Below are 25,537 nucleotides of genomic sequence, written 5' to 3'. Positions count from 1 at the left end.
TGCACGAGAGCGGCGGGAGAGAGCGAACACACACCCCAATGCAATACGCCCCTCCCCCTCCCCTCTTCCTCCCTCTCGGCCTTCCCTCTCTTGATTTTTTTCCGCGACAGCTACATGTGGTGTGTGAAGAAGAATCTGGTGAGCGAAGAGGCGCGCGGGACGAAGTTGTGTGGTGGTGCCCTCCTGGATCTGCTGCCTTCAACGCTGTGCGCACAGTAGCACGGCGCACGACGACGATGAGCTGCTGTTGCACCTTCCCCTCACACAACGCATCTTTCTTTTTTCTTTCTCTCTCTTCCCCCTCCTGCTCTCTTTCAAAGAATCTGCCTCGTCGCACATCATCACCGGGCCCCCTCTGCTCACCTGTATCCCTCCCTTTCGGTGCATGGGACTCGTTCGGCCTGCTTTGCTCGACTTGACGGCACACGGTATTCGTTGGTGGATAATACCCTCAGCCGAAAAAAAAAAAAGAAATATTACAAAGCATCCATTCGCCTTCTCCCCCTTCCCTTTCCCTCGTTAGCATCCAGCACACCGCTGTCAGCCCCCCTCCCCTTTCCTCTCCCACTCGTCGATATCATGGCCAGCCTTGTCAGTTACATCGTCAACTATGACGGCTACCCGCTGCAGGCGTACCTGCTCGAGAATATTGATGTGATCGGCTACATCGCCTCCATCTATCTTGTCATGGTGGGCAAGGGAGACCGCATTTTGAGCTGGTGGAACAAGCGTAAGGCGCCGGCTGCCGATGCCCAGGGGAAGCAAAACGGTGCCAGCAAGGAAACGGTGGCGGCGCTCAAGTCATGCTACACTGCTGCCTCCACGTACCACCTTGTCGTCTGTATCGCGTGCGCCCTCGTCTCGTTCATTCTGGTGCCCGCCATGGCGCAGTCGGTCCTGGCCAACTCCTTCTTCGCGACCATGTGCCTTTGGGATGACGCTCGCATCTACAAGGGCTACGTCGGCTTCGCCCTCAGCGCCGCTGTGGTGGTGAAAGTAGTGGAGCAGCTCGACACATTCTTCCTGATCCTGCGAGACTACATTGTCGCCTCTCCAGAGCAGGAGAAGAAGCAGGTGCGCCGCGTGCGACCCTCTCACTGGTGGTTCCAGGTACTCATCGCCCTCTACTTCTGGCACACCTATAGCATTGGCACCAGCTGCTTCACGATGATCGCCACCTTTACGATGGCTATCTCTGCCGCCCGCAACTTCTTCTACATGCAGCAGGATTTCGCGCAGGCCCAGGGCAAGACCGCCATGGCCACCAAGCCGAACCGTGAGATCTTGGCGCTGGACATGGCTGAGTGGATCGGCTGCAGCGCGCTCTCCGTCTACGCCAGCTACATGAACTACACACACGAGCGCGGGTGCATGACAATGCAAGCGAACGTGCGCATGGCCCTCGTCATGTACGTGACGGCTGTCGTGCTGCGCTTCCGCGAGCTGGGCAAGGGCACGGAGGCCCCGGTAGCGCGCGAGTCCAAGAAGAACCAGTAGCTCCGCTCGCTCACCCACGCACGGCGACGGTGTGGTCATGCACCAACGGTGTGCTGCTGCGGCATCCGATGTGGACGCGAAGTCGGCTGATGGACGCTCTACGTGTGTATGTGCGTGCGTGCGTGCTGCCGTCGTAGCCCCCACCCCCTCTCTTCCCCCTATCCTTCTTTTTTTTGAGGAAGGGGAGGCATTCTTTTCCATCTCACTGGTGTCATCGTGCACGCAGACGCACGCGCGCACACATACGAGGAAGGCCCGAGTCACCACCAAGAAGACAAAACGCACATGAAAGTCTTTTCTGTCGAGGTGTTTGCGGGCTCTTGTTCCTATCGCTGTGCGAATTGTGTGCGAGTACAGTCACCTTCGCCCCCCCCCCCTCTCGCTGAGCGCGGGCGTGCGTGTGGTATCAGAAGAACACTATAGTTGCGCTCTCGATGCTCGTCGTCATCAGCACTACGGCCCTCCCTCCCCCCCACACACACACACGACATCTCCTTCCTTTTACGAGTATCCTTTCTGTGGATGCATCTTACTTCATCCTCATCACTTGACTCTCTTGTTTTGTTGTGTGTGTGTGCGTGTGTGCGCCCCCCCCCTCCACACACACACCAGCACACACCGGCCTTGTCGCACACCCTTTTTTTCGCTTTGTTTGCCTTTTTTGGTGTTGTGTTGCTTCTCTGGGTGCGCGTGTCCATCACAGCCCCTCCCCCTCTCCCCACTCCCCCTCTCCCCACTCCCCCTCTCCCCCTCCTCTGTAGGAAAGAACAGTGCCTGGCGTAAGCGTCTCTGCAAGACGACAGCGGAAGACAATAAAAAAGCGAACGAACTCGGGAGTAAAGGCGCCCGCGTACAAGGCACGAAATCTGTGAAAGAAGGGAGGAGGTTTAGTGGAAGGGGAGAGAGAGAAGAGGGAGGCACCGTCGAGAGACGGGGGTTCATTGTTGTCGTTTTCTCTTTTCTATTCACTTGTTTTTTTCTTTTCCTTTCTGTCCAGCACTCCTCTTGTCGGCGTTCTTCGTGCTTGACGGACTCAAACCCCATATGCACGCCTGCTGCCACCCCCACTTCCGCCTCCGCCAGCCCCCCACCCACCCACCCACCCACACCCTCCCGCCCTCGCCTTGCACGTGTGCCCTTCTGTGGAACTTTGCCGTGGGTGGGGGGCTTTCGTGCGTCTTCTGCTCCCTTCTGCATTTCTTCTTTATTTTTTTTTTGTCGCATTTCCCGTTGGCGCTGTCACCGCCATCATCACCCTCCCAACCCCTCTCGCCCCCTCTCAGAGGGTAGGACACACCATTACGGTGACGATGTGTACAGCATGGCGCCTCTTCTCTGTCATTTGTTGGTTGGCCTAGTGGCTGTGTGGCTCTTGCTCGAGCAGAGGTGGTACGCCCCTGTGCTCCCGTTTGGTTGCTTGTCCCACCACACCACAGCACACCACCAAGTCCCACCCCATCTCCTCACTTGTCTTTTCTTTGCTCAGCCATTTTTCTTACTTTTTGTTTTCGGTGGGGAGGAGGAGGGGGGAGCTGTGTGCTTGTCCTCGTACTCGGCATAAACACATGTGTATACACACCCATCTGTACCTTCCTCTCCATCACCACACGAATGTGATTCTCTATTATTCTTTTTTTTTGGTGGGAAGGGCTTCTGTATTTTGTGTGCACTTCCTTTCGCTTCTCTCAACGCCGCGCCCTCCTTCTCCCTCTTCGCTTCCCTCCGCTCCTCGGTAAGGGAGGGTGGCAGTGGTGGTGTTGAGACTGTGACGGGGTCGGTGGATGGATGGAGAAAAGGCCATGGCGTGCCCGATCGTGTGATGTTCGCTCTTTCTCTAAGACTGGAGCTGTCTCTCCACCCCCTCCCCCATTCTCTTGCAAGCACGCTGTATAGGTGTGCAGCAGTCGAATGGAGTGAAGGTGCCCCGCGGGGGCATCATCATCTCTCCTCTCCGTTCTTCTTTTCGCTGGGCGTCGTTGTGTTCAACCGCTGAGCCATTTCATTTCTATTCGCTCTGCAGCTTGCTCAGTCCTCCCGCCCGCCCGTCCGCTCGTTCACGCCCTCGCGAAACGGCGAAGGCGACGGCACCGGCAGACCTGACAAGCGACTTTGACGAAACAGTGGACGTGAGCGGAGTCTCACAAAGATGGTGAAGCAGGCGGACGAATAAAAGGCGCGCGAGCGAGAGATACCGAAGCCATCAGCGCAGTCATGTGTGCTTCCAGTCCACTTCTCGCTCTCTCTCTCTCTGCGCCTTTACGTGTGTGTGTGTGTGTGTGTGAAGTGGGCGCACACGCACGTACAATAGACTTCGAAGGTGGGTGCGCAAGCAGCTACTGATGCTCACCACAACGAACAGGAAAATATAGAGATGTATGGATATATATATATATATATATTGATAAGCGAAGCGGGCGGGGGAGGCTGTATCTCTCCCACACACGCACACACACATGCACCTCAGTCGCTGGCTCTCAGCCAAAGTGAAGCGCGCCGCACTTTTCTACGTTTGTCCTTCGCCAACTCCCCTGTCTCCGCCTCCTTGGCCGTGTAGAGGCACTCGGCTTGCGTAGGCCTCGGAAGAGGAGAGAACCAAGTATACATTAAGGACTCAACGACGCTTGAATTATGGACAAGGCGCGAGGGGCACCAGTTCTCTGCGTGCGCGTGTGTCGGAGGGTCTATTGCATGATAGGGAGACGAGAAAGCCAAAAAAAAAAGGGATTCAGTGGTACGTTTCTGTTATCTGTGCTCCTCAGGCGAGGGAAGATGCAGCGCACCTCTGGCGCCGTCGTCTGTCTGTCTGCGTGCGTGTCTGTGTGTGCGTGTGTGTGTAGTGCTTTCATAAGCTGACATGGTTGAGCGAAAGCATAGAGGGAAACATGTGAGAAAGCAAGCAGTCGTGTACACGCATCCGTGCCTGCGCGAGGAGGGGGGTGGGGTCGTGAGGTACGTTTAGCACGCTCCACTCAGCATTCCCCGCGCGGTGCGTTGCGGCTGCTGCACCTTCGACTGTGCCTCTTCCTTTAACCTACACACATACACACGCCTCTCTCTCTCGGTGCCAGCACCCTCTCGCACGTCCGTTTATGTGTGTGCTCGGTGCTGTTTTATGTGACTTATTCACTTGATGTATTGCCGCTCTGCTCTGATCGCCTCCTCGCTTGCGGCGCGTGGCCGCACCACGTGCGACGGTCGCTCACAAAAGCGCACATTTTCACGCGTATCAGAAACCTGGTACGGATACACACACTCTCTCTCCAGTTGGCGAAGTCGTTTGCCCCCTCGCACTCGTCCTCCGCTCATCTCGCTTAGCGCCTCTGCTTACGCGTCTTAGCGCGGCGCTGACAGCACTGCCTTAATACGTTTTTTTTTTTCGCACCGACTGTGCTTTCCATAGGCATGCTGTTTGGTCAGCTTGTCTGCTACGGATGCCAGCGCATCCTCACTTACCCTCTCGGCGCCGTCAGCTGCCGCTGCCGATTGTGCGATAGGGTCAACGCGGCAGAAAACCTGCAGATCAGATGCACCACATGTGGACAGGAGCTCCATGCGCCGATCAACACGCTAGCACTCCTGTGCCCGTGCTGTGGTACCGTAACTGACATCCCAGAGGAGCTACTGCCACCGCTGCCGAGCTGTGTCGACCTTGGTGGTGGCGAAGGAACGGAAAAGGTCATCTACGTCTCACACCCGACTCTGCCGCCTCGGCCGCGCCCCAACGGCGAGGCCAACATGAACGCAGCTAGCTTACTCGGTTCACGGAGACCGTCGACGCATCTCAGAGGTGAAGGGCGACGGCGCTCGGCTTCCTTCGCGCGGCGCCGCTTTTCGCGCCAGGAGCGTGAGGGTACAGCCGCACAGGGGAACAAGGAGGAGACCATTGTCGATGCTGACGCCGATGGCGCGCGCGAGGCTGGAGGAGCGCACAGTGCGGATGGAAAGCGCAGAGACACCATTGGTCCCATTTCGCCGGATCAAGCTTATGTATCATCAGCGGTCAGCGAGTCGTCGAGGAGGGCGCAGCGGGTGGCTCCGAGCCGCCTGGCGCCAACGGTTATGATTGCGACACGCATTCTGTGATAGAAGATGAGGGGAAGCACTCTGGGAGTAGGTAAATCAGTCTTTCGGCGTTCCCTTTGAGCCTTCTCTCCCATCCACCCACCCGCGAGGTGAAGAGGGCGATTCAAAATCGTTTCTTGGTGATCCCCCGCCTCTCCTTCCTTCCTCCCACCGAGTGTGGCTGCTGCTGTTGCTGATCCCACTGCACGGATGACATCTTTCTCTCGCGCTGCTCTCTCTCCTTGGTGTGCACCGTCGCTTCCTTTCTTGTGCATATTTACTGTGTTCTGTGCGGGAGCCTATCCTTTAGTCTTCTCTCTTCTATTCGCGGACGGGGCCGCTGTCAATGGTGGTCGTGGTTCGACCGTGTTTCTCATGACGCTCACTGTGCACTGTGTACAGGTCTGTACAGCTTCTCCGCCGATATCGGCGCGACGCCCAGCAACAACAAAAAGGCCTTGGGCCGCCACCCCTTTTCCATGTTGTGTTCTCGGGATGGAAACCGACGATTCCCACGCCCGCGCACACGCAGCTGCTCGGGTTCTGGCACAACAGGGGGGCGCCCCCTTGTGTGAGTCCCCTTTTCGCCGCTGCGTGTTTGTGGTCTCCCTGCTCACTGCTGAGAGCCCTGAGAACAATAAACGAAAAGCGGCGGCGGGCCGGTGGGGAGGCTGCTCCACTCTTGAAAAGCCTCGCTCGCCTCGAGCCTGCGTCTCTCTGGGTGTCTTTAATGTTGCGTTGAGGATCCTTCACGGTGCCCTCTCACAAGAGCGGGTCGCCTCCTCTCGTCGTACCTGAAGTCACCCATCCTACTGTCGTTTCCCCTCTCTCCTCGCTTTTCCCTCTCCCTTTCCTTCTCTTTAATGGAAAACGTTTTTGTTTCGGGATGTGGGATGGGGGGCGCTCGCACTGCCTCATCAAGCAAGCAAGCAGCCCTTCTTGTGTCCTCGCCGCCGTCCCTCGTGATTTTGGGCGTGCAACGGAGCCTGGAGACAGTCCGCAACTCCCATCATCGCCGTCCTGCATCGACCAGGTCAACCAAAAGGGAAAGACAACCCGCACGCGGGGGGCAGCGCCGTTGCTTTCTTACGTTCTCCTGCTCTTGCAGCTCACGTCAGACACAGCAAACAGTGGACGCCGTATTCTTTATCTTTTTGTATCCATATCGCCGCTCTCCCTCTCCATCCCACCCTCTCCATCATCACCGATCCCCGCATTACTCGCCGAGAGCTGGCGTCTGTTTTTGTTTTACTTGCAACCCGTCACCATGGCGGCGAGCGGTGGTGACGAGCAACTCGATGGGCTGGTCGACTCCATTCTGCAGTCGCGTGGCCACCTCGCTAGCGCTGGCCAAATCACCCAGCGGCTGCCATCACCACAGCAAAGGGAGCACACCAGCAGCAACAGCCACGACACCAGAATGAGGGCCTACATGCACTCCATGAGCCCCAGCGGCAGCAGTAGCTCTGTGGGCAATTTTGTGGCAGCCGGTACGGCTGCCCACCACGCCTTGGCGTCCACGAGCAGAGCGACGGCAACGCACCTGGACACCGTGGATGGAGAGAAAGGAGAAGAGGAGGACGACTTGAGCACCCTGGTCAAGCGCATCCTTGCCGGTTCCGGCGTCCGTGGGCGCCCCTCTACCTCGTCGACCTCGTCCCCGCGATTCTCCCAGGTCCCACCACCGTACATCGGGAACCCCGGGGGCAACAGCACAAGCTGGCTCAAGGGCGCCACTCGGATGAAGGGAGGAAGTAGCAGCCTGTCCCGCACGTTCGGCGCCGGCACCGCCTCACCGGATGCTCGTATGCAGGCGGTTGTCCGCCGGCTCACCCTCTGGTACGAGCGCAAAGAGGCGAAGCGCGTGCAGGCCGTGTACGAAGCCCTCGAGCGGGAGCAGCTGGACTGCACCTTCGAGCCGCGCATTAACCGCTTGGGAGTGGAGGTGGGAGGCAGTGTGGTTGTCAATGAGGAAGATCGCCCTCTTCATCGGCGTCACCACAACGCAGATGAGTATCCGCGGCGCCCCTCAGCTTCATCGAAAACTCGTGGCAGCTCCGGCAGTCGCGCAGTCTCGCACACAAACACGATCAGCATGTCCTCGTCGTCTTCCCGAGTCACGCCGCACATGTGTGAGTACATTCCGTCGCTGCAGCCACCTTCGCAGCCCATCACCGGCGCCGACGCCTTTGTGGAGCGCCTTCGGCGCGCACAGGACGAGCGGGACGCGGTGCGAGAGGCCGAGGAAGCGAAGAGACTTCACTACTACGACCCGGCAACCTTCCGGCGCGACCTCACGGTGCCAGTACCGTTCGAGTTCGTTGAGACGCGTCCACGGCGACTGGCGGCGGCGACGACTGCCGCGGCTGGCGGCTCGCCGTCGCGTGATCCCGGCGACATTGTGGGTGCCACACGGCCAAGCATACCTCCACTCAGCGCGCGCGCAGCTACACTCGCCGCATGCAGAGATGCGGGGGCAACATCACCGCGACCGGCGGAGGACGGCTTCCGTGACGTGAACGAGGACAAGCGCCTCACGCCCGAGAACACGTTTCTCTCGCTCGCCCCACACATTCGCCAGACGCTGCTGTTTGACCGACAAATGGAATTGCAGCTGCGTCGCGCGACAGACTCGGTGCGTCGTGTGAGGCGGGGCGAGTGAGTGACGCGAAAGCAAGGAGGAAGTTGGCGGGAGAGGGTAAGACTGTCCGTCTTGTGCTTCAGGGGCCACTCCAGCGTGTAAAAAAGCGCTGCTGCTACTGCTTCAGTGTCGCTGTCAATGCTGTTGTGTTGTCGCACTTCCTCGAATATGCTCGTGCCACTGGTGTGCGTGTGTGCGCGTAAAGCTGTCTGCTCATTCTTTGTTGTGGTTTCTCGTTCAGCGCGTCTCGCTGGCTTCCTCATTACTTCAGTTTCCCCTCATATTTCCCTTCGCCCATGTACTTTATATCTCTCCAAGCCGTCAGAAACGAAACCCAAAACAGGTGCCCTTTCTCCTACCCACCCCTTTCTGCCCTCCGTGGATCATGATTCTACAGGTGGAAACTCTGCCGTTGCGAGTTGGTGGGGGGCGGAGAGAAGGGGGGGGCAAGAGGGCCTGGGAGGGTGAGCGGTTGTGCAATGGCTGGCAATTTGGTCACCTCATGGCTTTCAGTCGATCTACTCTTCCACCACCACCACCACTACAGCCCCCCCCCTACCTGGTGCCTCGGGCGCTCTCTGTGCCTGAAACGCACACGTGATTAACTCTGCCGTCCTCTTCACCTCTCTCTCTTTCCCTTCCGCGCATGGTGTCCCAAGCAGCCTCGCACTTGCTGCAGATACAGATTGCAGCACCTCTGCCTCCCTTGTTGGCAGCGGTGGTGTCGGGAGGAGTACGAAAGCAGTGGCGGAGGTATGCGTGGGCTGCAGCTCTCTCACCACGCATGGCGGCCGCGTTTGTCCAGCGCAGCGGCGGCTCTGCGCACATCCAGTAGCTGCACCACGAGCACGTCAGGAGCGGCAGTTGTCATCACCGCCTCGCGCACAAACCGAGCAACGCCTGCAGTGTACAGCACGCAGCGCTTGTACTGCACGACACAAAAGAAGAAAGGCACCAGCGACGCGGCGGACAGCCACAGCAGCACTACCGCGGGCATCAGTGTGGGTGCTGACGCGACGAGCGACGACGCTATGGATCTCATTTGGTCAGACATGCCTGATGTGCACGGGCCGAATCATGAGGCAACGTTGGCGAGCAGCCCGCAGGAGCACAGAGCTGCCACATCGACCCGCGCGCCAAAGAGCTCGCCGCATGAAGAGAGTCGCGCATCCGACGCGAGCGACACAGCCGCGTCCTCGCCGCCGGCGCCACCGGTGTCGCACGTGTGGGTATCTATGCACAACATGCCCCGCAACTGGCTGCATGAAGACATTGTGGAGATGATTCACCAAGTCGCCGAGCACGCAGGCATCGCCACACCCGAGGCCCCCCGCTTGTCAGAGTCTGCTGCGGGCCGAGAAGGCGAAGAGGGGCACACCGGTGAGGGCACGAGCAGCGCGCTGAATCACATGTCCTCGCCGTTTGTGCGCCGCCTGCACATTCCTTTCGGCCGCCGCACTGGTCTTGTGTACGGCAGCCCGAAGCTGCTACTCACCTCGCGGCAGCTCGCCGACTACCTCATCCACCAACTCAGCTTCGACCCAGACGACTTCCGCAGTCGCGTGTACTTTACCCACACAAAGCCGGAAGAGTTGCCAAGTGGCTTTCAGCAGCAGCAACAGCCACACGAGGGGGGAGTTGCTGGAGGTGATGCAGCCAACGGTGACGGGGTGGCACAGGTTACGTACACCCCGATTGAGGAGACGGTGGAGCGGGAGCAGGACGAGGCGCTGCGCACGTTGGTGCTCGACCGCTACCTGTTCGCCCCGGACCTGCTCCTCGACATTGCCAAGTCTCATCAGAGGCGGCTCGTCACTAAAAACGAGAAGGTGCTGCTTGACGCCTTCGTCGACGGCGAGGAAGACAGCGATGATGAGGAGGAAGACGAAGATGGCGGCGACGTCGAGGATGACGACGCAGTAAGCGGCGGCAGCGGTGCCGACGGCGATGCTGAAAGCGCTGCTGCGTCGCTCACGCGCCGTCAGCGGCCGCGGCATCGGCACCGTGCCACGTCAAAGGGTGGGTCCGATAAGAGGAAGTCGCCCCTCACACGACGTGTTAGTGCGGGAACGCAGAAGCATCTGGGCCGGGGATCCATGCACAATATGCCCATCCCGAAGCCGTACGTGGCGGGCCGCAATCTGTAGCTAATGAGTCTCTCTCTCCCTCGCATTAGGCGAGAGAGGGAGGTCAACGGGCGTGATTGCGCTGTATGAGTCGACTGTGTTCCGCTGCGTGCGTGTAGCTCTTTCTCTCTGTCTCTGTGCATGGGCAAAGGTTCGCCCATGCACAAAAGGAGCGAGGGCTGATTAAGTGGCGAGGAGTTGTGGGCAACTGAACATCTACGAAGGCGCGCACGGAAATCGACGTTCGCCTTCCCTCCTGAAAAGTGGTGTACCGTCTTCACAAGTAAGAAAAGCGCAAAGGTGAACAAGAAGGACAGTGTGCGCACTCGCGCTGCTCGTACCCGACGGCACCCGCTGTAAGCCCTGTATTGCGTGTGGAAGACAGCCGGCGCCTGTGGCTCATGGGCGCGTTCGCAGTACCCTCGTGACGGAGCAGTCCGCCCGGCTTACACTGGAGCGGCAGTATGGTGAAGTTATGTGGGTGTCGTCGACCCTGACTTCTACACGCGTTGTGCATGTCTTCCTTTCGCCCTCTCCCTGCACATTTTTTTTTGCGTGGAATGGCAGGCTGCAGCCGCCCTCCGTACTGCACGTCGGTATGGTCAGAAAGAAGAAAGGATGGGGCACCAAGACGGTGTGGTCGATGTCTTTCTTCGACATGATGCCGTGGGTGGCCGGGGGCAACGTAGCTAGTGGGGCGCCACTGACTGCAGCGGCACCCTCGTCGAGCTGCACTCCACCTCACGGCACCACCTCGCCTCCATGTGATGCCGTCACCAAGGCAGTATGCGCATCGCCCACCTCCTCTACCCCGGCCCTACACGGCAAGCCTCACAAGGAGCGCAAGATGCAGGAGCTGGATCCGCTCACGCGCTGGCGTTGCCGGCGTTGTGGCGTGGTGCTGCAGCCGCCTCTAGATGCAGCGACGGGCAAACCGCGCTACGGGGTGATGATGACGGAGCACCTGGAAGGGATATCGTCGGGAGGGACGACGCGCCTGGCAACCGGGGTAGTAGTGTGCGCCTCGGGCACCATGCGCTACGAAAAGGTGTTGCATGAAAAAGATACCTTGTCGCATCCTCAGCCGAGCAAGCGGCCGCGAGACGACGCGGGCGAGGGCTTAGCTAGAGGGAGAGCGACGGAGGAAGACTCTGTTGTCGCCGGCACTCGGGAGTCCCAAAGCCACGAACACGACGATATCGACAAGACTACGGCTTGCGAAGCCATTCGCCGTTTGCTGCGTCAGTGTCAGCAAGGGGCACGGCAGCACGGCAACGCAAACGCTTCACCCTCGCCACTTCTCTTCATTGTTGTCGAGAATCCAAAGACACCGGCGAACGCGGGCGGCATTCTGCGAGCGATGCGCTGCTACGGGTTGCATGGGCCCGCCGTCGCTGCCGCGACAGTTGCGGCCTCCACAGAGGAAGTCACGGATTCGTGCATGAGTGTCAGCGCCTCCATGCACACCACCGTCGAGGCCGTTGCAGAGAGCGCAGAAGGGTCGGTACGACACCGCGTCGGCAGCTTCATCTACTCGGGAACGCGGCTGCAGAAAGCCATGGCGCACTCCGAGTACACCCACGCACTGCGCACCGACCCCACGCACGCAGGACGCGATATTCCTCAGCTGTGCGTGCCGGCTCTTGACGTATTGTTCGACGTGCTGAGAGACGAGTACGGGTACCAACAAAAGGAGCCGCGGTCACCGTCACCCTCCTCCGTGTGTGTGGTGGCCGTGGAACTGGTGGAAGGCGCCATTCCTCTGCCATTTTACGAGCACCCCTTCAGTCATCCCACTCAACAGGGGCCACTGCGGCGTGTCGAGAAGGACGCTACCTCCACTGTCGCGCATCTCCCAATGGTCTTCTACGTGCTTGGTGCGGAAGACGGCACCCTTTCTGCCCATCACGTGCAGCACGACGTCGATGATGTTGTCTTCATTCCAACGACCGGCAGCATGAACCTGGCAGCCACCGTGAATGTTCTCCTGTACGACCGCCTCTCGAAGGAGTGCTGCGGTGTGCACCCCGGTGTTGCAGAGGCTTTATCGACAGGGAGTAGGTGGAAGGACGTGTTTGACACGCGTAACGCCAACAACCGAATGCGCTGGACGCGCACTCCCCACTGAAGGTATGAGGGAAGCAAGAGCGGCATTGGCTCCGTGCATGTGTGTGCAACCCAAAACGGCTCTCCTGCATCGCCAACGCACCTGTGGCCACACTGCACGGTCGCGCCCCTCCCCCTCCCCTTTTTCAGGCTGGCTGCTGCCTGCGGAGAGAGAAACCGACGGAGAGAGTGATCATCGGCGGTAGCACGAGCAGCGCTCTTTCTTTCGGTACTCTCTCCAACCTTACACACGAACACACGCGCGCGCGACACACACACAACGTCGACTAACGAACAGCATAACCAATTCACAAAAAAAAATGCAGGCAACGAAGCAAAAGGGAAAGCACCAGTTGTGGACATGAAGGAGGGGGGATGGGTCGGGGAACGGATGACTGGCCTCGTCGACAGCCGCGCACGGGTGGACCCCTCGGGTGTGAAGCACCCGCGTCGGATGCGGTTCCGCGCCTTGTTCCTTTTTTTTCTTGCGCTCTGCCGATCCCGATAGTGGACACACACAGCTAGGGATGGCAACGCAAAGAGCACGAGACGGCGCTTGTGCAGGGTGGACAGAAAGGCAGATGCCTGTTCTGGGACGTGCGCGTGTCGACCAATACGAGCGCAGCCAATCTTCCTCTCTCTCTCTAACCGGTCCCTCCTCTGGCTGCCTCTCCACGATGCGCGAATTCAGTGTTCCCATTTCTCACGCCCGCATGTGCATCACGCAGACACGCGAAAATGCCTGCGTGATAGCCGCGTACGCATTCCGCGAAGCCGAAGACGTTGCTCACCACACGCACCAAACACGTGTAGACTCATTAGACCACCGCTGGCGGCGGCACCATACATGCACCAAGACACGGACACGCACGCGTGCCTCCGAACATACAACGATTTGAGCATCTTTTTCTCCCGCTGAAGGGCGCTTGTATGGTCCTGTATGACTTGCCTGCATTTTTCGTTTTACAAGCGTAGACGTCGTACGTAGCTCACATGGCTACCTACCACGCCGCCACCTGCCACGTATGTGAGCGGAGCGGCGATGAATGGGCACCACCGCGAGGGGGACCACTCCCGCCACCGCTACGTGAATGCCTTGCCTCTTGCTCCTCGTGTTCTCGCCGCTTCGCACACGACCAAGTCAACCTCTCCTATCCGATAAAGGACGCGTCAGTCACCGCTTGGAACGTGCTGGATCTGGCCCCGGCGCTGCCACGACACGACCCCACATCAGTGGTGGCCACTGCAGACGCGACACATGTGAGTGGTGGTAGCGTGGACGACGGCCAAGAGGCATTGTGCAGTCGGTGCAGCAGACAAGAAGCTCCTGCGTGCTGTTGCGGCTCCCTGCTCCAGATTGACCTTGCCGAGCTGCGCGCGCTTCTCTGCGGCACAGCATCAAGAGACGGCACTGCATTGCGGCATCCATCAGCTGCTCAGCCGCTGCTCGCCAACGCACCAGTATTTGCGCGGTGTATACGGCTACACTGCATTCTTTTCGATGTGGTACTCCATGACGACGCAGGCGATCCAGACATGATTGGCAGCTGTCTTTGCTCATCGCCGTCTGTAGCAGGAGCTCTCGCTGTCGCCGTCGGCGCACACACCGGCACCGGTGTCACTGAAGACGGGGGAGCGGATGAAGGCCATGGAGGCAGCAACTGGCTTTCACTGGCCGCGGCATCCTCGGTGACCAGCGCGGCGTGCGCCCTGACGTGGCTTCTGACGGTCTTTCTGCCACTGTCACGGGTGCCGGCCCTGGCAATAGGGCTTACGGTTTCCCGCCCTGCATTTTCGGGTTCCGGTAACGAGGTCGGCGCTGACACGCCTATGCAGTGGTGTTACGTGGAGCGCGGCGCCTCCCGCTCCGTGCCGTATGACGCGTTGTGGGCGCACTGGACGGCAATGGTCACACCACCAGAAAGTCGCCGAGCAGGTTCGAGGCTCGCGTCGGCGCCCTGTTTTGCCGAGGGCGATCACGGCAATGACTTCATCGTTTGGGGTCGCCTGCAGCACTGCACGGAGAGAGTGACGACGGTTTTGTTTGGTGGGCAGCCGGCCGGCTCTGTGACTGCCAAGTCCACACGTCTGTGCGCCCTTCTCGCGGTGCTCGGCGATGTGCGTGCATGTGCAACACGGCAGTCCACCTCCGACCCACTCCCGGTTCTGCTCTCTGACGAGACAAGTGTGCCGCAGCGTCTACTCTTTCAGTGGTTCACGTTTCTTGGGCTCCGAAGCGCATCGTCGTTAGAGTGCCGGCCCTCGGTAGAGCTGTCGACTGAGATCCATGCCATCGTATCCACACGCGACTGGCTGGCAGAGCTAAGTGCGTGCAACTCGATTTACTCTCTCGGGCACTGGCTGCACCTCGTCTCGCAGTGGCTGACTTTTCGCGTCCTGGAGGCCGCGCTGGAGTTGTTGCCGTCGGTGCTGCGGTGGAAGACAGGAAGTGCGTCAGCTGCAGAGACGCACCTTCTATTCCGCGCTGATGTCGACTTGAGCCGGCGCTGCTCTGCCGGCCTGTGTTCCGGCCCTGATAGTACCGCTTGTCCGGCACAACAGAAGGGTGGTTTTGCACGGCTGCGGCCGTCTTGTTGGATGCGCTATCGAACCACAGCATCGACACCAGCTGCTGCTCCGCCCTCTACAGACTCCATCGCTGCCGCGCTGCCGGAGCTGTCCAAGGCAGAGGCAGCGCTCGTGTGTGTGCTTGAGCGCCTGATGAATGCCGCCATCGGCCCAGCCGGCGGCTTGCGCAAGTCGCTCGGTCGCTCCGCCACCGCGCACGCTCTCATTCTCGAGCCTGAGGCGCACGGGGTGGTGACGTGTCGGCTGCACCTCGGTTCGCCTCCACCCAAGTGGGAGCGCAATGGCTTGCCTGTACGTGGGGTGAGCGTGCCGCCTCTATCGCACAATTTCACGACAAGGCAGCCGGCACTGAGCTCAGCACCGCCGACGGCGCGCGCGGCACATTCACCCGTTGTCGCCGCTCTCCTATCCTGGTACGCGGTCGACTTTGAAGCAGTCTTCGGTCGCCTTTATCGTGTGTGGAGGCTCGCCCAACGGTACCATTCTCGCTGCCCCGCCAAGTCATGCGGCGAAATCGGGGCGGCGGAGGCAGCGGCTCTACACGATAGCGGCCCATGGAGGGGTGTGGTGGACGCAGCCGTGCGATGCTACACTGACGACGCTGGATGCAGTGGTCAAGCGCACGAGGGTCCTGCACTGGGCTCGCTTGGTCGCTGCCTCCTCTTGGCGATTTGGCTGTCGCTGGCCCTCGTCGATGTTGACGAGGGCGTCGGTGCCGCCGCCCCCTGCCCACCAGTGACGTGGAAAGGGACGCTGTACTACTCCAGTCGACGAAACGTGCTGCATGTGCGGGACTGGGGTACGGCCCTCCATCTACGCCACGTAGCCTCGTGTTTGTCTGCCGGCGACGACCAGGTCATGGGCGGCGACACTGCAAATGCCGGCGCCCTGCAGGATGGGAATAGGAGGGGGAGGGAGTGTGGCGCCGCTGTAAAGAGGGCAGTGTCGACCGTCGTCAACTCATTCGCTCGTGCTCGCATCGCCGCCGTTGCCGCCCAGGCTCGTACTAGACTTCAAGCGCAGTCAACGACTCATCTGAATTTCTCTAAGGCACACGACCCTCGTGTGCACACCACGACAACCTCCCGTGGTGCTGGTGACAGCACCAGCCGCAGCACGTGCCGACTTTTACATATCTGTGGCGATGATGGCGCTGCCGCGGAGGACGACGACGAATGCGTTCTGCTGAGCTGGAGCTGCGACATTGCGAAGGAGGAAAGTGGGCCGCGTGAGGGCGGCTCTGGAATATCGCTCGTGCAACCGCAGCAGGGGAAGCCACGCAGGGGCGGTGGTGACCCTCTGCCGTCCACAGATCCGCTCGTCAGCGCCTCTCTCCACAGCTCGTGGCTGGACTACAGCATCGAAGAGTTCGCGGAGGCAAATGACGGCACGATCGGCCAGCCGCTCGTGGCACAGGCGCCAGCGCCACAAGTGAAGGAGGATTCAGAGCACTTTGCTCTGGATCCTGCACTGGCGGTGCCCCTCGTCGAGCTCGAATCCCATCTTCGCGAACTACTGACCCGTAACGCCCTGTCCGAGATGCTTTCGCTCGTTGGACTCACTGGAGGACTCGCGTGGCGCACGTGTGGCAATGGCGAGGTGGCTGCTCGGCAGCACCTCGCTAGCCACGCGCGGTCACATAACGTGAGGACGGAGGCACAGCGACGGTTCGGTGATTCTGGCGCGCTTCCCGTAGATGAAGTGCAGCTGCACGAGGATGAGCAGCCGCCATCACCCGCCGCCGCTCACGTGGATGTATCCTTGTTGACGTGGCGTGCTCTAGCTGCGCTAGCCTCCTCGAAAGCAGCGCGTCTTCAGGAGGACGAAGAGTCTACTCGAAGCGCCCTCTGTAGAGCTGAGCACCGCATGCGTCAGTACGTCCATGCTCGTTGCACACACATCGGCGCTCTGCTCCTACTGCAGAGCCGAGAGGCGCGTGGGCGCCTGCACTTGAGCCAAGTGTGGGATCTGGAACAGGAGGAGTGGCAGGCCCGGTGGAGCACAGTGCTAGTGCCCGAGTGCGTGCTACGTAGCCTCCTCCACGAGAAGGCCGCCGCAGGAGCCTGGAGAGCGTTGCCCCAGCAAGAGGGACTACAATCACGGCAACAGCACGACTGTCGACACCGCAACAGACGTCTTGGATATGCTTCCCAATGGCATCAGAGGGGTCCGCGCGGCAGTGCGGCATCCCTCAAGGTCGTCCCTTCTCCCCCTCCACCGGCTGCAGACGAGGCGCGGACACATCGAATGTTTTTGCTCTGCGGAGACGTGGAAGAGGTCGACAGGGGGGCGCCAGACCGCGCTTCACAAAGAAGCCCGCGCGTCAAAGCCGACGACTCCCACAGCCCTCCATCTCGCCAGAGGAATCAGCAGGAGCCGCAGGCGCCACTGCTAGCGCCGCTCCGCTCACCATCGCTCACGATGCGGCCACGTCGTGCGCCTCGGCAAACGTGTCCCGATAAACCTGCGGCGAGGGTGCCTGTCTCGACTTACGCGTCCGCTGCTGCTGCCCCTTCGGCGGTTCCTGTCCTGTCTATCTCGCTATGCGAGACGTCACCTTCGGCATCGGCGCGTACATCAACGCGCCGATGCCTGAACGAGCTTCCTCTCAATCACCGCAGGATCGATGCCGGCTTTGCCCGTATCGTGCCACCGCACCAACTTGTATCACCCCCACGCACTGCTGCAATATGCTGGCGCTTAGTGGCTGAGGACGGTGCCGCACTCGTCGATCACGACTCTGCGAGGAGGAAAGCGTCACTCCTGAGGCACGAAGACACCCACTGCGACACTGCAGCGCGCCGAGGACCATCTGCAAAGGAGAGCACGTCGGCTGCCGTAGCAGAGGCGATTTGCACGGCTGCCGCAGTGAAGCGCAAACGTGCGGACAGCGAGAGCAGAGGTGCTCCTCTTGGCACCGCGCCTCCTTCCCCCTCTACAGCGAAGGAGAGGTTGGCGACGCACGCTGGCCTACGCGTCTCGACGGCTCCACCTGTGCTTACGCATGTCGCGACTCATGTGGCCAGCACAACTTCCGCCCCGCCACGTCGCCTTCGCGCACCCGTAGTAACGTGGTCGGATGATGTGCAGCAGTATTGAAGTACGACAGCGCCTCCTTTCTTTCCATCTCCCCCACGCACCCCTCGATTGATGCACCGGCTTGCGACTGTCCGACCAACGCGGGTCATTGAAGAGGAGAAGCACGCCAAAGACGAAGGTGATGGAGCAGACACGTTACGCGGAGCGCATACGCTTTTCCTTTTTGGATGTGCGTGTGCGTAAGTCCGATCAACGGCGTGGACTGCCTTGATGTCGACGATCGCAACGTCGATGGCCCCGGTCACTGCTCACCAGCGAGTGCGACCAACGCACTGCACGCCATGTCCTCCCTCCCTCCGGTACACACACACACACACAGAAGCATCGTTCCTGCACCCCCTGCCCTCTCCATCGTTGCTCTCTTCCGCCCCATCGGAGGGGTTACAGCGCATCCTGTTCAAGCCCACACAGAACCCCTCGCTTGTAGGTGTTGGCGCGCGCGCACGCACACACACACACGGGCGCGTGTTTTGCGCTCCAGCACAGATTCTAGCATTGAATTTCGACGCCCCTCCCTGCTTACCACCGGCACTGCCACGCTGTATGCGTCTCGGGTTGGCAACGTATTGGCCATGCCGCTGTGCACCTCGCCGGTGCGGCTTCAGCTTTGCCGCACGCCTTTTGTGTTCGGCGCCGGTGGAAAGTGGTGGAAGGAGGGGCCTCCGGACTACACCCGCGCCAACCGTCGGCGCATGGAGCTGGAGCAGCAGCGCATCGAGTCGAGTCAGTACCTGCCGCCGATAGAGCCGACCGCCGAGCAAGCGTGCCATCTCTATCGGCGCCTTTTGAAGGAGGGCTACAAGACGCTAGTGGTGACAGACAAGGACTTTTACCGCCGCAAGGTGCGCTACGAGCTCGAGGTCACCTCGCGCCAGACGAGCTCTCGAGTGCGAGGGATCATGTTTGAAAAGGGCCACTGGATGCTGGAGAACAAGCTCGGCGGGATCATCTAGCGCGCGCTTCCTCCGGGCTGTCATGCTCTAGCGACGCTGAGCACGCGTTGGGGAAACTGCGCGTGTATGTGCGGGCGTCCAAACCATGTTCGTGGTGTGGTGATGGCTGCCGCTGTCTCTTGTCGTCTTTTCTCTCTAGTGTGCGTGTCTCCGAAGAACAGTAATCAAGAGGCAGCAAAGGATGCTGAAGGAGAGATGCCACAAGGCTCGCCCTGCTCTCGTGCCTGTGGTCCATCCTTCCTCTCGCACTTTCTCTCTCTGTCTGGGCGTGTCGTTCGGCACTTCTTCTCTCCTCCATCTCTGCAGCCACAGAGCAGTGCTTATTGTGTAATGATCGTTCGCGCCATTTTATGGTGCGGATTGGTCACCTTGTGAATACCGGAGGAGGGAAACAGCGGTAGTCGGCGGTGTCGCACACGGCGTCTGTGTATGTGTGTGTGTGCACGTCAAGCGCACATACACATGTTCGACGGATGTGCACACGCACACACACACACAAAAGCAAAGAAGTCCTTGTGTGGGCGAAAATCTGAAAGCGCGATGCTCGCCGACAGCCGGTGTCGCATTCCTTTCTCTCTCTGTCGAGTAGGTCGGTTCGCTGGATCAGCTTTCCGTGGTCAATGATAATAAGGAGTAGCGTTGCCGCGCACGCACGTGGCCCTCTCCGTTGTTGCTGAAAAAACATTGTCCATTGTTTTCTCTGTGTGGTTCATCTGGTCGTGCATACGAAGAGTTGTGCAGGTGCGTATCCGTGTACGTGAGTCGTGTGGCTGGACGCGCCTGACAGTCGATCTGCGGGAGCACCTGTCAGTTAGAGCTGCAAGCTGTGCTGCGGTGCCGCTCGAATGCCGGCCGTTCCCCCTCGCGTCACATACACACGCACACAAGCACGCGTACACGTGCGCATATGTACAACGCGCCTGCGTTCGATTCGCCTACACGCGCAGTGTCGGCAGCTCAGCACGTCTTGAACCCACCCTCTCTCTCCTTTCCCCCCCCCCCAGCTTGCTCCTCTCTCCCTTTCACGGGCAGCGTACCAGAGCCGTGGGCGGCGTGTATTTCTCCATCTTTTCGTTTTGTGCGCTTGCGGCAGCAGTAGTCCTTGTTCGCTCGTTGACCCCCAAAGGACAGGAGGAGAGAGTGCGCTCGCTTAACAGTGGCGCGTGACGGCAACACATCCCGCACCTGCGCCCTCGCCACCGCGACGAAGCCCCCTCCTTTGCAACTCTACCTCTGCTCACCTGAACTCTATTCGACAGGCGGCAATGGTGGAGAAGACGTACTTGCGCTACGTCGTCGGGCCACAAGGCGGCGCTGTAGTGAGCAATGCTTCTCTCGCGATGGATGCCGCGGTGGTGCCGTCTCGCTACACCGCCGCCGCCGGAAGCAGCGCCCGCCCGCGCACCGGCTCCCTTGCTCGTGGCAGTCGCGGCGGATCGTCCCACGGACGTGGGGAACATGCCACCAGTGGTCGTACGGCCCTTGCTCCCGTGATCGCCACGTCGGCAGCTGCAGTCTTTGTGCCGTCCCTCGAGGCCGTCCGTGTCTACTCGGTGCGCAGCGGAGAGCTGCTACACACTCTCATCCCTGCCGAGGCCAAGATGCCGGTCGAGGTGACCACCCTGCACGTCGTGCCCATGGAGGCGAACCAACGTGGCAGCAAGTTCAGTGCCGACGCAGACGTGCACAGTGGCAGCGGTGCCGCGACGCAGCAGTACAGCACGGGCTGGATGCTGTTTGTCGGGTACTCGAACGGATACGTGGCGGTGTTCTCCTGCAGTGCGGCCAACAACTACGGTCTGCCGGTGTGCCGCTTCTACGCGCTGGGCCACCGCGTGGACACGCAAGTGCTAGCTGTTGCCGTTGACTCGTCCCGCTCGACACTGTGCTCAGCAGGACAAGATACCGACATCACGGTCTGGGACCTCGTAAGTCAAGAGGCGTCGTTCCGTCTGCGCGGGCACCGCGGTGGCGTGGTGGCGCTGGCGATGGTGCCGTCCTTGTCTACGAGAATCAGTACCGTTGGTGATATGGGCGGCAGTTCTGGCAACTTCAGCGGCACCGCTTACGATCGCACGCTGCTGCTGAGTGGATCAGCCGATGGCCTGGTCAAGACCTGGGACCTCACCCTGCGTCAGTGTCTCCACACCGTCATCGCCTCTGACACGCAGGTTACCGCGATGGTAGCGGACTCGCAGGGCCGCCGCCTCTACTGCGGCCTGCGAGAGAACTACCTGAAGGTGTACAACACAGAGCCGCTGCTGACGTCGGCATCGCTGGCCGCGCCAGAGCAGAGCGACGCCGACAACGCGCACAACGGCGCCGCCGCCGAGACGCAGCTGGAGGACGGCGCGATTCTTGACCATGGCACGGTGCCACGCAAGTATCACAAGCCCATCACGGCACTCGACTTCTCGCACGACGGCGCGTTTATGGTGGGGTGCACAAGTCGCACCGTGGAGGTGTTCCACGTGCTGACGGCCGAGAATGTGAAGAGGAAGCTGTACCGCAAGCGCAAGCGACGACGTGGCCCTGGAACGGCAGCCGACAGCGCTGAGGTGTTGGACGAGGAGGCGAGCGCAGGTTCTGGGCACCAGACGGGTAAGAAGAAGGCAGGCCGTAAGAAGAGTAAGATGTGCGACACTGTGGCCGAGGACGACGGTGCTCAAGACGGCGACGAGGACGATGCGGCGCCGTCGCACGGCGGTACCTCCGCGAGCGCCGCCACCGTCGTCGCGGCCACAGCTGCGGAGGAAGTCGTCTCACTGCGCGCTTTCTTCCTCCCGCAGAAGATCCGCAGTGTGTGCTTCGTGCCGCCGACGTCCCGGGAGCAGCTTAGCGAGGCCGACACGCTGCACATCGCCGTCACGTACAGCAGCAACACAATGGAAACCTTCACGACAACGCTGACGACGAGCAACCGCGAGGGGGCGTCGGTGCTGACTCTGACGGACCTACGGCTGCGTCACACCTTCGACTGGAAGGGGCATCACAGCGACATTCGCGAGCTGGCATTCGTCGACACCGACACAGCGCTGCTGTCGATAAGCCGGGAGAAGGTGATGATGTGGTCGCTGACGGTGAAGGAGGACCTTCTGGAGAGCGACCACCTGGACCATCACGACTTCTATGACGCCAAGGAGGCAAACCTGGCACGCGTGGACTTCAAGGGCGCGCTGAACAACGTGGGCAGCGTGGACGTCGAGGACGCGACCTGCATGTCCGCCATCTCCTCCTTGCTCTGCTGCGTCGGTCAGCAGGATGGGTCGGTGCTGCTGCTCGACGTGGCGTCGTCAGCCGTGCTGTTTCGTGAGCCTGCCATCCACGTTGGCGGCGTCAAGCACACCGTTCGGAGGCCGGACGGCGCCGGCTTCGTCACGCTCGGCGCCGATCGCCGGCTACTTTTGTGGTCCATCGGGCTTACCGAGGACAAGAAAAATGTCCAGAGCGCGGGTAATCGTGGCGCTGCCAAGAAGACACGGATGACTGAAGCAGATCGTGATGATGATGACGATGCAATGACCGCTGGGGCCGGAGGCAACGGTGCCACCCTCGTCCAGGAGCAGGAGATCGAACTGACGGAGGTGCCGCTGTGCGCCGCCTTCAGCCCGGATGACCGCTTATTCGGGGTGGGTCTGCAGAACAACAACGTCCAGCTCTTCTTTGCCGATACCATGAAGCCGTACCTCTCCCTCTTTGGCCACAAGCTGCCGCCGACGTCGCTTTCCTTCTCCACGGACGGCACACTGGTAGCCTCGGTCGGCATGGACAAGTCGTTGCGCTTCTGGGGCACCGACTTCGGTGACTGCCACCGCGCCATACACGCCCACGACGACTACATCACGCAGGTGGAGTTCCTCGAGGATACGCACTACGTCTTCACTGTGTCCATGGACGGGTCTGTGAAGCAGTGGGACGGCGACAACTGGACAATGATCCAGCTCTTCCGCCAGCACCAGCGCGGTCTCTGGGCGGTGTCCGTCACCGCCAACGGCACGTGCGTCGCGACGGCCGGCGCTGACCGGTGCATCCGCTGCTTCCTGCGCACGCAAGACATCGTCTTCCCTCACGAAGAGGAGGAGCGCATGGCGCAGGAAGCGATGGACGAGGAGGTCGCCAAGCGTGCGGCGCTGCAGAAGCTCGACGGGGCGGACGTGAATGGCACCGGGGCGGCTGAGGTGGGCATTGCGGGCCAGCAGACGGCCACAACGGCGGAGGCGGCGGAGCGGCTAATGGAGGCGCTAGACATTGTGAACGTTGAGCAGCAGCGCAAGCAGTGCGGCGACGATACGACGCCGCGTCACCCAATGCTGCTGAATATGTCGGAGTGGGAGTTTCTCTGGTCCACCATCGAGACGATCCGGCCGAGCGAGCTGCGCTACACCCTGCTATCGCTCACCAGCATACACGTCGATGCGCTACTGACGGCGCTGGAATCGATGCTGACGGAGAAGGCCGTGCTCAACTACGAGATGGCGTCGAAGATGGTTCTCGCGCTTGTCATGATGCCCGCAGAGTCGGGGTCCACTCAGGGGCTACGCGCCGCCGCCGTCCGCGGCGAAGTCTCTGAAGTGCAAGGTGCCCGTCGTCTCGCCGTGCTTCGCCGACGCATCTCCGAGGGCCTGGACGAGAGCGTTAGCCGGATGGACTACAGCGTAGCCGGATTGCACCTCGTGCGTCAATACCTCGAGGACACCGAAAAGATCAAGTTCTTCGACTGCAGCAAGGCACAAGGGTACAAGCGCAAGTATCACAGCCGCGCGCTGTCCACATCAGAGGGCAAGCACTAAGCCTTAGGTTCAGCGTAGTGGTGCCGAAGGTGGTAGCCGTATTGGTGTAGGACGCGGGTTTTCTTCTCTTTCGAATTTTCATTGGTATCCTAACTCTCGATGACGCGAAGAAACTATTGAGAGAAACAGAGGGCAGCGCCAGAGGAAGAGAGTAAGAGGTGGGTGTGGGTGTGAGTTTGGGTGCACGTGCCAGCGTTCGCGGGTGCTTGGCCCCCTGACACTGGCTGCTCGCACCGCGACCATTGTGCCCCTCCTCTCCTTTATGCACTGTAAAGCAAACTAAAACCGTCCCCCTCCTCCCTCCCTTCTCTGTCGATAAGGGCGGTGGAAGACGTGATGCAACTCCGAAGAAAAAAAGAAGGAACAGCCCCCCCCCCGTGCGGTGTTCTCCGAGCATAGCACGAATGACACGAGGAGCGCGCTCGTGCGTGGCGGTGTCGGTGGGATGTTGATCACGTGTGCGAGCGAGGCCGACGAAATGGAGGATGAAGAGAAGAAGGGGGCTCACACGACAGTGCATCGATGTTCCTCTCTCTTGCTTGCGTTCGTCTTCTGCCCCCCCCCTCCCTTCCTCACCGTGCGCGTCGGGCGCCCAGACAGGTGTGTGTGTGGAGGAAGGCATCTCATTGCAGTGGTGGGTCTTCTACTGACCATCGCAGCCGCACCTTTGCTTTTTCGCCTTTCGCCCTCTCGCTCGCTCGCTCGGCCCCTCCCCCGCTCTCCCTGCGTTTGAGTGTGTGTGTGTGTGTGTGTGTGTGTGTGTGTGTAGACGATGAGCTTCAAACACGGCGTGCGACGAACCGTTCGCTGTTCTGCTCCCTATCCTCCCCCACCACCGCCACCGACCCACTCTTCGTCTTACTCCGCACGTCTCCTTTTATCATCCCCTCGCTCACACGTCGCCAGTCCAACAAAAATGAGCCAGGGCCCTCCGCCCCTCTAACCCACTCCCCCCCCACCTCGTCATTCTGTAATACGTCGCCAAAGCAAGGAAAAGGGGGCAGTTTCTCTGCATCTCTATTAGATAGTGAGGTGGGCGCGAGCCCCCTCCCCTTCTTCCCTTCTGATCGCTCGCTTCTATCCAGCAGGTTACCTTCATCACTCCGCCGCTCTCGGTCTCTCTCGCCCTTCGTTTCGCCACCTGCGCCTCATCGAGTCTTCTCTGACCTCTGCCAGGTGGACTCCTCACCCGCGAGTAGTGTGATGACGTCGAAAGGCAGCCCAGTCAGAAGCGGCGCGTCGCTCACAGCTGACGAGCTTGAGGAGAAGCTTGCGACGCTGCACAACTACCTCAGCACCCCGTACCGCGCGCGTGCGGAAGCCATCTTGCAGCGACGTCGTCAGCGCGAAGCAAGAGCCTCACTTAACCGGTCACACAAAGTTCTCCAAGGGCCCGAGGGCGCAAATCCGGGTAGAGTCCCATTGGAGCGTGTCTCGGTACCCTTCCACTCGCCAGCATCGATCCAGAATCCTTCCCCGGCAGAGAAAAAGGGAAACTCGGTTGAAAAGGCGCCCGACGAATCGCGCATGCGTGTCGCTGCGGACATCTCTACCACACCCACGGAGTTTAAGAGCAAGTGCGACTCAGAAGATGAGGTATCGAAACGTGACGGTAGCAGCGGTCTCTCTGAGCCGTCACCTACAGCGTGTGCGCCAGCCCAAGCGCTACCCATG

General features: G+C 60.4%; 8 protein-coding genes across 8 annotated transcripts; all 8 read left to right on the top strand.

The window, feature by feature from the left end:
- Positions 1 to 579: 579 nt before the first annotated feature.
- Positions 580 to 1,497, top strand: LDBPK_140650 (hypothetical protein, unknown function; the record flags this gene model as incomplete). Its single annotated transcript, XM_003859388.1, has 1 exon — positions 580 to 1,497. The coding sequence occupies one exon, from the start codon at positions 580 to 582 to the stop codon at positions 1,495 to 1,497; it is 918 nt and encodes a 305-aa protein (XP_003859436.1).
- A 3,402-nt stretch (positions 1,498 to 4,899) lies between these two features.
- Positions 4,900 to 5,580, top strand: LDBPK_140640 (hypothetical protein, conserved; the record flags this gene model as incomplete). The annotated part of the gene is made up of 1 exon (XM_003859387.1): positions 4,900 to 5,580. One exon carries the CDS (start codon positions 4,900 to 4,902, stop codon positions 5,578 to 5,580), a length of 681 nt encoding a protein of 226 aa, XP_003859435.1.
- An 865-nt stretch (positions 5,581 to 6,445) lies between these two features.
- Positions 6,446 to 8,221, top strand: LDBPK_140630 (hypothetical protein, conserved; the record flags this gene model as incomplete). The annotated part of the gene is made up of 1 exon (XM_003859386.1): positions 6,446 to 8,221. One exon carries the CDS (start codon positions 6,446 to 6,448, stop codon positions 8,219 to 8,221), a length of 1,776 nt encoding a protein of 591 aa, XP_003859434.1.
- Positions 8,222 to 8,955: 734 nt separating this feature from the next.
- On the top strand, positions 8,956 to 10,347 carry LDBPK_140620 (hypothetical protein, conserved; the record flags this gene model as incomplete). The annotated part of the gene is made up of 1 exon (XM_003859385.1): positions 8,956 to 10,347. One exon carries the CDS (start codon positions 8,956 to 8,958, stop codon positions 10,345 to 10,347), a length of 1,392 nt encoding a protein of 463 aa, XP_003859433.1.
- A 637-nt stretch (positions 10,348 to 10,984) lies between these two features.
- Positions 10,985 to 12,454, top strand: LDBPK_140610 (hypothetical protein, conserved; the record flags this gene model as incomplete). Its single annotated transcript, XM_003859384.1, has 1 exon — positions 10,985 to 12,454. One exon carries the CDS (start codon positions 10,985 to 10,987, stop codon positions 12,452 to 12,454), a length of 1,470 nt encoding a protein of 489 aa, XP_003859432.1.
- Positions 12,455 to 13,968: 1,514 nt separating this feature from the next.
- On the top strand, positions 13,969 to 18,120 carry LDBPK_140600 (hypothetical protein, conserved; the record flags this gene model as incomplete). The annotated part of the gene is made up of 1 exon (XM_003859383.1): positions 13,969 to 18,120. The coding sequence occupies one exon, from the start codon at positions 13,969 to 13,971 to the stop codon at positions 18,118 to 18,120; it is 4,152 nt and encodes a 1,383-aa protein (XP_003859431.1).
- Positions 18,121 to 18,692: 572 nt separating this feature from the next.
- On the top strand, positions 18,693 to 19,073 carry LDBPK_140590 (hypothetical protein, conserved; the record flags this gene model as incomplete). The annotated part of the gene is made up of 1 exon (XM_003859382.1): positions 18,693 to 19,073. One exon carries the CDS (start codon positions 18,693 to 18,695, stop codon positions 19,071 to 19,073), a length of 381 nt encoding a protein of 126 aa, XP_003859430.1.
- A 1,265-nt stretch (positions 19,074 to 20,338) lies between these two features.
- Positions 20,339 to 23,863, top strand: LDBPK_140580 (hypothetical protein, conserved; the record flags this gene model as incomplete). Its single annotated transcript, XM_003859381.1, has 1 exon — positions 20,339 to 23,863. One exon carries the CDS (start codon positions 20,339 to 20,341, stop codon positions 23,861 to 23,863), a length of 3,525 nt encoding a protein of 1,174 aa, XP_003859429.1.
- Between the last annotated feature and the right edge of the window lie 1,674 nt (positions 23,864 to 25,537).

This window comes from Leishmania donovani, chromosome 14, assembly GCF_000227135.1.
Source record: "Leishmania donovani BPK282A1 complete genome, chromosome 14".
Lineage (NCBI taxonomy): Eukaryota > Euglenozoa > Kinetoplastea > Trypanosomatida > Trypanosomatidae > Leishmania > Leishmania donovani.
The sequence above is the reverse complement of the archived record's forward strand: the minus strand, read 5'-3'. Positions and strand labels throughout refer to the sequence as shown.